This window comes from Trachurus trachurus (assembly GCF_905171665.1).
Source record: "Trachurus trachurus genome assembly, chromosome: 22".
NCBI classification, from domain to species: Eukaryota; Metazoa; Chordata; class Actinopteri; order Carangiformes; family Carangidae; genus Trachurus; species Trachurus trachurus.
The window spans coordinates 12459473-12472829 of record NC_139907.1 but is presented as its reverse complement, the minus strand read 5'-3'; the positions used below and the strand labels follow the sequence as shown (position 1 = coordinate 12472829).

At 43.0% G+C, this 13357-nt stretch overlaps 1 protein-coding gene across 4 annotated transcripts in view; it reads right to left on the bottom strand.

The window, feature by feature from the left end:
• Positions 1-12854, bottom strand: part of fermt2 (FERM domain containing kindlin 2) — a 40870-nt gene extending 28016 nt beyond the window's left edge. For all 4 annotated transcript variants that reach the window (XM_083998409.1, XM_083998410.1, XM_083998411.1 and 1 more), the window contains exons 1-2: positions 12612-12854; positions 10505-10662 (exon numbers count right to left, since the gene is read on the bottom strand). In XM_083998409.1, coding sequence (XP_083854535.1) covers positions 10505-10661 — 157 coding nt within the window. In that variant the 5' untranslated portion in view covers position 10662; positions 12612-12854. The remainder of the gene's footprint in view (positions 1-10504; positions 10663-12611) is intronic.
• Positions 12855-13357: the final 503 nt, after the last annotated feature.

Here is a 13357-nt window from a genome sequence, read left to right as displayed (position 1 = left end):
ATCCATCCATTAACTGCATTAGCTCTGTGTGTTTGTGCGTGTGCGTGCTTTAACAAGCTAAATTAATCCATAAATTCTGTCAAACTGAGTTCTTTTCATTCACCACCATCACCGCAGCAGCTCTCCACCGAGACCGCTTCCTCTTCTTCCGAGCACCAGACACCACAAATAGAAATGCTGCTTTAAAACACGTGGACTAATGCTGCAATATTCTGAAAAGCTACTGGTAGGACCGCACGTTTAAAGCTGGGTTCAAAATGTCGTCGGGCACAGAAATAGATTTTTGCACAGCTCTAATTAGAGTAATACAGGAAACTGGACTGTCCCCTCCTTCCCACTCCTCCCCATCGCTCCTCTTTACTCTCTCCATCCCTCCCATTCTAGTCAGAGTATCTGTGGTGTTTACATTAGGAGACAGCTATGTTTATGGAGGCCTGGCTGTGAGGGGGAGGGGAGGGGGCGACAGAAGAGAGGATGAGTAAGAAGGAACAAGAGAAAGGACATGAACAGGAGAGAAGAGGATGGACAGAGGACGGGGAGCAGCTGTAACTGGGGACGACTGAATAAGCCAGAGGACAAAAATCGACTTGCAAAAAAGTAAAACGCACAGCATCCCTTCTATTAAAATGGAAAACTGCAAAAACACGCAGATAATAAAGACAGACAGTAGAGATTTATACATCCACATACACATACATGGAATTAATACCTGGTATATGCCCACCTATCTTTTGTTTTGTAAACGTCACTTGGCTGTTTTCACTACAAATCTGTTCTTTTTGTTGTTTTACATTTCATTTTGCTGACTGCTAAGTTTCTTAAAATTGCAACTTTAATGACAGAGAGATTGAAAGTAGAAAGATGCGTTCAAGCACAGGTTACGTGCATTTGCGTGTTGATTTGCTGGGAATCAATGCCACTAATGAACCCTGCGGTCACGTTAGTCTAAACGTGACACTGAACTTTTGTACTACGAGGAAAAATAAATAATCTGTGGTTTTCCAGCGTCTGATATTTTCCCCTTACAGGGCTTTCACTAGCAAAGCTGTGACAGTCAGCTGACTGACGCCCAAAGCAGCATCGAAGCTCATCTCCCCGCATCGGCGATGGAGGAGATTTGAGCGAGGGCGCAGTGAAAGGTTAGGCCTTTCTCACCGTGTTTGCACAGCGAGCCTTTTTTTCTAATAGGGTTTTTTTTTTATAAGCTGTCAGAGCCAAGCTGTTGCTGTCATTGATAACCAAGGCCATGCAGCGCGCCGCTTTGTCATTTTCCACAATCAGCTGATAAAAAACATTACAGCCCGGGTGACGCTGGTCATGCCGTTTCCTTGGTGACTCTTGGCTGACGCCGCAGGGGCAGTGGTGCAAGGCGACAACTTGTTTTCATACATAACAAAGACAGAGTGGCAGGTTTGTTTGTCTTCTCTTTCTCCCTGTGTCCTTTCCATACACACAGTCAGTCTATCCCCCCCCCTCCCCTCTACAGTGTTAAACCTCTTCTCTTTCTAATTATATTCCACGTCTTATTCAGGGTGAAGGTCGGTATTGACAAGCAGAGATACAGACAGCGAGCTCTGTCCTTAAATTAGATCTGTAACTGTAAATGGCCTTTAGGCACTCCCTAGCTCGTGCAGTCATGCTAGATAGTATCGACATCAGATACCCTACATGTATACAACAGATTCAATAGAGACAGGTGATGATGACATCTCTGTAGCAGACGTGAGATAAGAGTGTCCCATAGGTTTACAGTGGAAGATTGAAGAAGATACATAAGAAGCATCTGAAGAGCTGACAAACGTGTTTCTGTACTCGTGACGAACGACCCACAGATAACCAGATAACTATCCTCAAGTCATGCTCGCAATGCAATCTGTTACATCTGTCGATACACAGCTAAGATTGTGTAATACTGCCGACAAATCACGTTGGCCCCAACTCCGACACCCGGCAAAAGGTGAAGTCATTGACTGACGTGTGGATCTATTCCAGCTGTGTCCCTTAGGTGCCCACAAACCAATACCATTTAAACTCAAGTGCTTTGCATCGACAGGCGGAGTTGAACGAGGTTAGCCCGGCTTATTTCTGTCGACTCGGTTATTATACGACGAGCTCAGCTTCCTGCCAAACAGTCCATCAAATTCAAACTGGCCATTCATCGCCGCATTAAATATGCAAGACACATCGCCTTTAGACTCGCAGGGAAATCCAGAACATTTCAAGCCCGTCAAGCTCACAAAGAGACACACCGACACATGCTGCGATTTACAGCATTTCAAGCTGCAGAAACAAAAAGAATCAAAAGGTTTGTTGATGTTATGCTCTGTGTCAGTCTCGCAAAAGATCTTTTAAGGTCATGGCGGTGCCTAAAAGGAGTCAGGGGACGTCGTGATGTCTTATTGATTTTATTGAGTGTTCTGCCACTGTTTCCCACACGCAGACATAAACCAACTAAAAACTGGATGACTTGTATTTTTCATGAAGCACGCAGATCCCTCCGCAAAACACGCTCATTCATTTATATCCTAAAGAATAAAGGATGAGCCGGGGGTATGCTTCGGGATAAGCACTAGTAACACACAGGCTTCAGGCCAAATCTTTGGTGCTTCAAGGTTCACGTCTTAGCTCACCTGAGAGCTCCAGAGGATACGATGAAACTGCTTTGGCAGAGCCGAGGCAGACAGGAGAGCAGAGGCCTACAGGCAAAGCTGGCTGCCAGACTCGATGCCAGTCTAAGAAAATAGGCACGTCTTCTCTGTGAGTGTAGTAAATCAGAAATCTTAAAAGGAAATTTAGGAACATCCTGCCTGTTAGAAAGAAGAAGCGAGTGCAACAGCGCTGGCTTTGATGCATTAGGAGAGGCCAGGAGGGCCATTAGAGGAAACCTCCTTAGAGACAAAGAGTTTGTATCCATTTGTGTCATAATCCAAACACAGCAAAACAGTGGGGGTACTCCCTCTCCGCCCTCACACAGCTTGATACAATTAAGTGTTCAGAGACCTGGTGGAATAATGACATTACAAACTCTGGGTCTAAGATCAATGGAGCAGTTACACAGTTATTCATCTGTCTTTCTATCCATGTATGCATCCTGCCAGACGTCCCCCCCTAGGACTGTGATAAGACGTCCCAGTGATGCATCTGTGAGCTCCACAGGAAGCTCAGTTGCGAGACACCCTGAGTTGAACCGGCACGTTGTAGCGACACTTCTTGAATAGTGGAGGCTGATGAGCATGATTGTCTCCAAGTTAAATATTTGTACAGTCTACAGCACTGTGGAAACAATTAGCTGATTTATCAAGTAATGGATGACCAGACTGATGGATAGAAGTTTCCTTGCAAGGCTGTTCAGATGTGAAAATTGGCATTTTTTATTTTTTTTGAAAGGCAAGGATTTTGCTTTGGTGTTTTAGTGCATGATAATAAACATAAGTAGGAACACTAGAATATACTAAGTATTGCACTATAAGTACTGCAGATCAAATGGCTTGAAGATTGATATTAAAAAAAGTAACGATCAGATAAAATATTTACAATAAACAGGAGAAGAAATACAGAAAAATCTAAACAGACAAGTAAGAAAACGATAGGAGTGGGAAACAGTTAAGCTGCTGTTAATCATACATGTTGAGAGTGACAGATCAGTAATTATAATGTTTCCACAATGTCAGAGCTGTCCTTATAAAACCTTTAGGATATGACAACAAACACCTCTCCAGCTGTTTTGCTCTGTACAAAGGGAGAGAGTGCTGAGAGGTGGGGACAGCTCTAAATGAATGAAATGTGGGCTGAGAACCCAAACAAAAAACTCCAGATCAGTTTACTCCACTGACATGCAGGTGTGTGTGTGTGTGTGTTGTTACAACAACAATGCGCAGCTCTAACGTTTCCTTCCACTGGATCCACTGTGCTGCCTTCCTTGCCACTACAGGAAGACATGAGGGACGAAAAGGAATGGGCTTCAGATTCCCAGAGGAACCGTGAAAGTTTGTTCCGCTGCATGTTTCAGATGCCAAACATTGCAAATGAAATAGTCCTTAACGAGCACAGTGATGCACGATGAAAGTGGACAAACGCTAAAAGCCATGGAAAACAAAAAAGTATCATGAAAATCGCATCATGCTATACTCTCCATAAATACATTTGCAAAGCGCCAAGAATTTCTACAGCCGACCCCCATCAGAAACATGCATCATGTGATATTTAGAGCATTTAAGCAGCTGATACTGTTCCCACATGACCCTGCATCGAGGGAGTGCATCAAAACCGACAGCTGTCAAGGTTTAGTTCAGCTTAAACAGAAACTCTTCCTTGTATCATGTGTAAGAAATTAACTCAGCAGCACATCACACATTAACAACCACAGCTGGTTTCCTTACAGTACTTCACACCTTTTCCTTTACATGTTTCAATATGAGTTATGACCCATAACTCAATGTCTGGACACATGGCATCTTTATTTCATCGTTATTATTCCAATTTTTTGATAAACTACAGATTACTTTTGTGATTCATCATCCTTTCTTTGGGATATGAAATTTAATTATGTGTAGTGACAATAAGAATACTGAAATTCAAGAAATACATCTAGAAGATCCACGTGGGTGGGATGCTGACATGAACTAACTCTATATATGGGAAACAATATGTGTGTGTGTGTGTGTGTGTGTGTGTGTGTGTGTGTGTGTGTGTGTGTGTGTGTGTGTGTGTGTGTGTGTGTGTGTGTGTGTGTGTGTGTGTGTGTGTGTGTGTGTGTGTATGTAAATATATATATAGGCCAAGGGTCTATATATATGTACATGCCCAAGTCTGAGTGCAGAACAGAACAATCGCTGCAGCATCTTGCTGGTGAAACAGGAAAGCTTTGGCCTGGGCAGGACCACTACTTAGGCTAACTACTTCCTGTTAGAGAGATTAGAGAGCAGGAGGATCATACTGGCTGCCGGGCCGTTTCGCACTTTGTCATGGCAGACCTCTAGGATGGCTGTGCATTCCCAGTCAATGACTCTCATTACACATGGTGACGTATCGCAACTGTGTATCACGGTAACTTGATCAGAGCAGAAGCGAAGCGGTCATAGCCACCTATCGCTGATATGTGTGATGTGTGATATTGACGGTAAAGATGTGAGCGGGCTGTCATGGATATGATATCTAAGCTCTTCATCTTGCGATGACCCTCCTTTCCCCTCAGCCCAAGAGAATCACATCCTTCAAAAAAAAAAAAAAAAAAGCCATAAACACTGGGAGGGCAGGAAGACGGGAATGAAAGGAAGGCAGAAGGGAGTAGGCATACAAAAAAAGCCTAAAGGAAGTTCTGCATCCTGTGTTAAATCATGTCCGGCGTTTCCTAATGAAATCTGGACTCCATTGTCAAAATGAAGACATCTTCCTCTGGTCACCACAACCTTCAGTAAACAGCATCTTGGCATCCTAAAAAGGAACTCAAATAGGTAGCACAATGGAAAACCAAAATGCAAACGCAACAAATTTGCTCATGGGAAGTGACCTCTAAGTTGAATTATTATTGAACATTATAACAATAACTGGTGTTTGTGTGCAGATGTTTTGTCTTAACACAGGGAAAAATTGGAAAACGATTGACATGATTTGTTGTAGAAAAATTGAAATGAATGCAGGATGATGACATTCACTGAATCGCTTGCGAAATGAATATGTAGGTCATGGCAAATACAAAACACACATTTTCTCCGACATGCAGGGAAAGTTCTCTGCGGCCGGCTGCCGATGCCGCGGCCAAGAAAACTGCAGCCTCCTAACTGGAAACCACCACATGAACGATCAAGAGTCACACCAGACCAATTAGTTTGCTCTCGGTCTATTTATAGAACAATTAACAGTCAGTCTGGGACACAAACCATGAGAAAGTGAACAGTGTGCGCACTTTAACGTTTCCTATCGATTGTAAAGCCGTGCTACGTGGCTGGAGGAGGCGACGGTGGCAAATCTTCAAAGAAGTGAGACAAAATAAAATCATAAAAATAGTTTCCACAAAATATATTTAGACGAGGAAAGAGTAAGACAGGAGAGGGAGAAGGGGAAAAGGAGGGAGGGTTGACAGAGAAAAGGGGGTGGGGAGGGGAAGGGGGGGATGAAGCAGGCAGCTGAGAATCCAGCAATGACGGCAGTGACCAGAGAACATCATGCCAAACCCTGGAAGTCATTTCCTGCTTCATCGAAGACTTTTATGGAATTCTAGCAGCGTGGCTAACGTCACCGAGAGGAGCGGGACAGAGGGAAGGGAGAGAGTGCTCAGACCCTCCTCCTCCTCACTCCACACCCCACCCCCCTCTCCATTTCCCTCCCATTTTGTCCTCCGTCCAGTCCCTCTACCCTCAGCTGTCTCTGTGAGGCTAAGCAGAGCCAATACGACCAGGATGCCTCTACGAGTGTGTGTGTGCAACATCATTCTCACGAGTATTTACATTTGATAACGTGGGCTGTTAATTCCAAGACTTCTTCTTCTTGCGCCGTTAGCTGACGTGGAGCCCATATAAGCTAAAAAGCTGCCTTGTCTACCTGTAGCATCATGTGCCTTTGTATGAAACATGGACAGCCCTGAGCACTTACTGTAAGCCATATAGCCCTAAAAGCCATGTAACTTGGGAACAATCCCTCTAAATCGAATAATAAAACTCCCGTCAGCTAATGTTGTTTGTGACATATTTGTTTTCCCTTCCTAAATGGAACGATGTTTGCTTTTAAAGACGGGGAGCAGCACTTTTGAAAAACATCAACAAAGTCAGAGAAAGCAGCGATGATGGAAAGCTAACAGAGGGATGAAAGGGTTTACAGGAGCGGGGGACCACAGGGTACTCAATCAGCTGGCTTTAAATACTCCCCTCCTGCAGGGCTGCAGGGGAAATGGAGGCATCGTCGGCTGCTGTGATCAATAGCTAAGTGCCTTCCTGGCATTTGTCTATTTAATCCATTATCGAAGGCCATCTGAGCCTCCGATGTGGATGGACCGAGACCTGCAGCTCGCAGGAAGAGCTGAATGATGGGACCGAGGCAGGATACACGGGAAGGAGACACACCCACCGAACCCACAGGGGCGGGCTCACGTGTGGAAACACATGCACAAATACTACTAATGAGAACAGTGGTCATTCAGCTGACGTCAACGCATTCCCACACCAGCATATATTACTTCTGAAAGCTACTACATCCAGTTCTAAACGTGATTCGTTTTATTGTCCACTATATGACGAAGCCACGCAGTTATTATTTCAGAAAATGCAGAGTGTGAACCTGAGTTGTTTTGGACTGATGATGAGGTTAGGTTGGAGAGGTTTTTCAGAGAAGAGGTCTTTGCTATAGCTACTTTCATAAAAAAGTGCTTGGAAATGAAGAATTATTTGTGTGAATTCTATTTGAAATGTACAATATATGTGGTTTGGTTTGCACTCTGCTGATTATGTCTGCTGGCTATGAGTATGAAATCTGTGTCTTGTAAGCCCTTATAGGCCGGGCACCTTACAGTAAGACACATCAATAAAATTCAATTCAATCATTCATTCCAGTTCCACGGATAAAAAAAAGAACAGTAATGGTGCCTTCATCCTTGTAGAGAGCGATTACTGAACACAAGAGGTCTGGGACAGACAGAGAGCGGGAAGGACAGAGAGAGAGAGAGATTTGACACTGCACAAGGATGTCCTTCCGATACCAGACTGACGCAGCGGCTGCCAAAAGTCTGGCATCTACGTGTCCTTTCTCACACCACTGTGTATGTGTGCATATGTGCATTTACACATGTACAGTGTCTATGTATAACCACCGCATTCAAGCAATCAGCAAATCCAGCAGTGGGTATGTGACTGCAACACTTCAGAGGTGTTCAGAGAGGAGTGTGTCACCAGTGAGAGCTGGCAGAGGACAGAAGCAGGTAACCGACAAAACAAAGACCTGAGGATTATTCCCACAGAAGGTGTCACGTGACAACAACGTGCTTTGCATTTAATCTTATCTCACAATGGAACGTGGGTGCGTTATTTTCTCTAAACACAACACATTAACACACCATATTGTGTTTCTGTTGTAAGATTTCTACGGATAAATCGTGTTTAAGATGTTATTTCTTTCCTGATATCAAAAACACATGTAAGTGCCTGTTTCAAAAACAACACACGTGGACAACGGTGCGGTCTCCTGCAGCGTGTGGCCATGTGGAAAACTTATGTTGTGGGTGGGTTAATGATTACAATGCAAAAACAACCTGTTGACTCAAGGTAGGAGGGAGATGGCAGTCAAATGAAATGTCCCCCACACACTCGCTTTGTGAAACCATCCAAGTGGCAAGAACTCTCCCTCTCAGCGAGGGGGTCTATTACCTTCCAGCATACTTCAGTACGCCACATTAACTGCTGTAATGGTGGAAGAAGTAGTACGATAATCCAGATTTAAGAATAGTAACCACAGCTGGAATTACAGCGATTTTCTGATAAGACATCGACATAAACAACTCTGCATACCTATGTCCGAAAACACAAAAACAGCAAACAAAACAATGGTCTACAAATCATAAATCGTCAGGTTGAGGATGCAAAGGTATAATCCACCTGAATATGAGAAATTAAAAACAGGCTAGTCATCAGAAGTTATCTGCTTCCTTAAAGCAGATATCAGTGGAATGTTTTTGTTAATATAAGTCCTAAATAGTCCTATTTTCCGTCAGCAATCACTTACATGAAGTATTTCAGCCTAAACACGAGTCTCTCCGTCACTCTGCTCTGCTGTAACCCGAGGAGAAAATTTTCCTTGTGGGATACAAGTGTTATCCAATGAGGAGATAGAACGGCATGAAGGGCTGTGTGTGCAGCCAAGGGATGCGCGTGAATGTGGTGACGTAGCACGAGGAGGACCAATTGATGCCTGACAAGGGCGGGGGCTGCTAACTCATGGTGCGTTCAAAGAAACTTGTACTTTGTGTTTTTCCTTCCTGTGAAGTCATACCAGTTCGATCTGGTACGAGTTCACGGGTCGGAAGTTACGAGTGGCCGTTATAGGGAACTTTCACAGACAACAGGATGGTAAAAACACGAGCTACGGGTTACCTGGAACGCTACCAAGTCGTAGTTGTGACTTGAAGCTGTAACTTACGGTTTCAAAAGCCTGCCTTGAACGCAGCATTAGCCGAAACGGCCGTGAAGCTGATATCTGCTTTAAGAAAGAATAAGACTTGAGCCAATGCAGTTCATTATACTTTTTCAAACATGCGTCAAATTCAATTTCTTTGACGATAAAAAGCTAAAGTTACTATATTATTTTCCGTTATGCATCCGACTGTTATGACAGACCAACCGATGTAACAAAGACCTCACCCACACTTTACCACATTGGGGGTGTCATGTTTAGTAAAAACATACCCTTAAACCAGACCTCAACAGAAGGCATGAACACAACTCAAACAATGGGTAAGGCCAGGTTCTGAGCGGAGTTTGGGTGGGCGGGCCGATGAATTCATGTCGTCCCACTCGCGGCGGCAACACTGCACTCACGCAGCATGGACGCTGCTCAGCTCAGACGACCACAGAGAACAAAGACCTCAATTATGTGGAGCTCTCACAGGAGGGCTAAAAACGGGACCATGGACAGGGAATAAAACCTTGGAGCGCTGCAGGAATGCTGAGCATTCAAGCACCATTGACACACAACACACTGTCACACTCCCAAATCGTGCTGCCACCACCGCTGACCTTTCTCCAGCCGGCATGAAACAGGACAGTGTTCAAGTGACTGGAACAGAGGACTCTTATGCTTACTTGCCCCAAACTTGTCAAGTGCATAACTGCAGTCACAGAACAGTGCATGATACAGCAGGGGGAGGGCACCATCTATGGTTTCTTTATACCTTGGGAAACTGACCCATATGCACTGCTGACAAACTGGCAAACAAAGAGGAACATTTACCTCTGTTTGAAAGTTCAGACTCATTAGTGCACAGTTTCAAAAGTAGCAAACTAACAGGTTCCCTTTCTTCCTTTAAGACAATCACGTAGCTTGTCCTTAGGCAGATCCTTATCACTGATTTCATACATTTTCTCTCAATGTCTTTGGCAAATTGCATCCTCTCGAGTTCCCAGCCATGACAAAAGTGGAAAATGTCTGTTCTTAACTTTGGCCAGTGTTCAGAAACAGTTTGTACTTTTGCTGTTTGCTCAGTGGAATCTGATTTCTCAGAATGGTAGCTCTTAAAGGAGAGGTATTTCTTGCCCCAAAAATATGAACAGATAACACAAGTCAGCCTTTGACATAGCCTACATGCAAATTCTGCAATGGCAAAATGGTGATGGGTCAGAGGTCAAAGGAAGGAGCTATAATTACCACCAACCACAAGAATTTCTACTGTATAACAAATGTGATGCATTATGAAATCTACAGATGCGTGGTCACTGGTCATCCATTCTCAAATCTGTTTCCTACACTTCAGATAAGCAGCTTTGAGCAGCTCTGTGTGACAGACAGCACTGTGCATGCGTACCTAGTTTCTCCACGAGTTTGAGCATGACTCCTCCGATGTGGATTTCCCCGGTGACCCTCAGCGAAACGTCCCTGTGGAGGTCAGTGACATGCATCTTCAGTTCCCATGTCCCGTCGGCGTAGCAGCCATCGGGCATCCGGATCCCGTCCAGCGCCATCCTGCCAACAGACCCACCGAGAGGCGGGAGAAGGTCCAGTTAAGCTTCTGGGTGAAGAGAAACTCATTGACCCTCTGGAAAGGCATAATGTGGTACAAAGCCTATGTATACATGGCCTTCTTTGCATACATTGCATATATCCATTACTACCTTTACGGTATATGGCAGATTGAGGAGCTTCTTTGAAGATTATATAAAAATGCACAACTATGAAAACGACTGATATAAAGTGGAATTGGACTGAGCACCAACTATGTGCACAAACCCAATAGATAGGAGTGTAAGAAAATATTGATACACTAATATATTGCAATATTTTATGTTGTGTGACTGTATTAATACTTTGAAGCACTGTATAATGTAGGATGTGATTGGAACTATGAATTACATACAAACAGGTGCAACTGTTCTGACTCTGGATGCACAAAAACAAACTGTATTTGCTTGTGTATACAACATTGTGAGAGTTTTTTAAAAACTAGACTTTGAGGGAAGAAAAAAATGCAAAACAACATCACCTTACTTATAGTATCTGTATGTCGCACAATATATCAAATCTTTTGGGATATGTATCGTACCTCCAGATTCTTGCCAATACACATACCGGTTAAAATGTTTAAAAAAAAATACTCGTAATACTTTTAAACACTATGATGGGGTCTATGGCTGAGAAATATGACAACTTAAATAGATTTTTATGGTAATGGTTGATAGCCTACATCTCAGCCTGAGAAATCATTGAGTAATACCTCCTGTTGCTCTGGCAGAGCTTTCCAAAGTAACCATGATATGTTATAGTGATGTCATTAAGAGTCATCTTGGCTCGGACGACAGATTTATATGAGAAAACCTCACGTCATAGGAATGTAGCAGGCACAAAATGTTTCTGAACCACTTTCTAAACCTGTCTCTTGGAACTTTATGGAGGTATGACATTAAATGTCTGGAGTGGCCCTTTAATATCACCAGATCTATGTCACTTTCAGGAAGGTTGCAAGTCATTGTAGACAATGTTGGAAATCTACAATCAATCAGTGTGATTTCGTTTCTTGATGTACCAGGCCTTCGGTTGACTGCATAGAGACATATCCATCTAGTTATTGTATCTATAAACCATTTTCAATTGATTTACATTGATAGATCATCATATTGTCACAAACAATTTTAATGTTTTATTGATACTGTCCATTCCTGATAAGGTTTATTCCTCATCCAGACAACTTTAACATCTGGTATTGATACTGAGCTGATGATTAAGTACCATTTTAAAAGCAGGTAGCCTACTTCTTCAACATGTTATGGTAATATTAGAGGGGACAGATAAGATAACCTAGCTCTCTAAGGAGGAAACATGAACATTCATATATGTGCTACTGTTTTAGCACTACTGTGCCTCTGTCCTTATCGTTTCTGGGTAAACAGGTTTTAAAAGTTATACTGTAGTCTGCCCTGTCACTGTGATCTGAGGGCTTTCAGCAGACAGTAGCCTGACGATCAAAACAGCCGCCTTAATCAATATAACACGGCCGAACAAAGGCTCCATGCCCGCGGCTACAAGTTCAACCTTTCTCCGCTATTAGCTCCGCTAATGTGTTGGTTCACCTGTTAAAAGTAACGGTAAAGCCTCTCTTACAAATAGACTGGGGAGGGGGTTCATTATGTAAGCAGAGCCTGTGGACTACAACAACTCCCCGGCTCCATGCACACACTCAACTCGGTCACTACTGAATTCACTGAAAAGGGAAAAGAGAGAGAGAATAAAAAAAGTGCGTAAATGAAAACGAACCGCTAAAAAAATTGCGACAAAGTTGCCAAGAAGAGCGCGTGCGAGTGTAAGAGAAGCGCGTGCGATACGTAAAGAAGAGTGATTTTCATTTCTCATTGCGGCGACCGAGCAAAAAAAAAAAAAAAAAAAGCTTTGAGGACGAACATTTAAATCTGTGTACTTACCTTCACAAAGACGAAAAACACACTAAAACAGTCGACCACGCGGTTCACAGCAACTTCCCCTTCTTTAAATCATGTATAAAGTATTTAAAAGGCGATAAAAACAGAGAGAAATCCCCGAAGAACTGGCTGGAGAAGTGAAGTATTCCAAACAGTTTTCCTGCAGCCTTCGGCTTAATGGAGTCCAGTCGTCCCCTCTTTCTCCCTCCCTCTTTTTCCAGCAGCAGATCAACGTCACTTCTCCAGTCCTACTTTTCCTTTCATACTGGGAGCCTCACTGGTCGCCCACTAGTCCCCCCCTGTCACCTCACACACAGCACACACATACACTCACTCACACTGACAAATACAGGTTAATACTCCATTTTGACTTGCTTTAAGCATAAGAAGAATTCTTATAGTTTTGTTTTTTTTGGTTTCTATTCATTTCTGTGTTCATTTCTATTATGTTTTAACTATTTCACACTTTTTTCAGAGGTTTAAACATAAAAATAATTTGAACTAATTTTGTGAGAACAGATAAAGTAATAGTTAATCTTTTATTTATCTAAACTTTATGATGCATGTTAGATTAGATATTTTTGGACCATTAAGTTATTCTTCTTTTTTTTTGGGGGGGGGGGGGGGTTATGAAGTATTAGGATTTCCAGTATTTTGTATAGCCTACTTTAGTACATACCACTTAAGTGTATTGGGGTGTCCCTTTCTTATTATCACTATGCATCATATTTGTATGTAATTTTTATGCC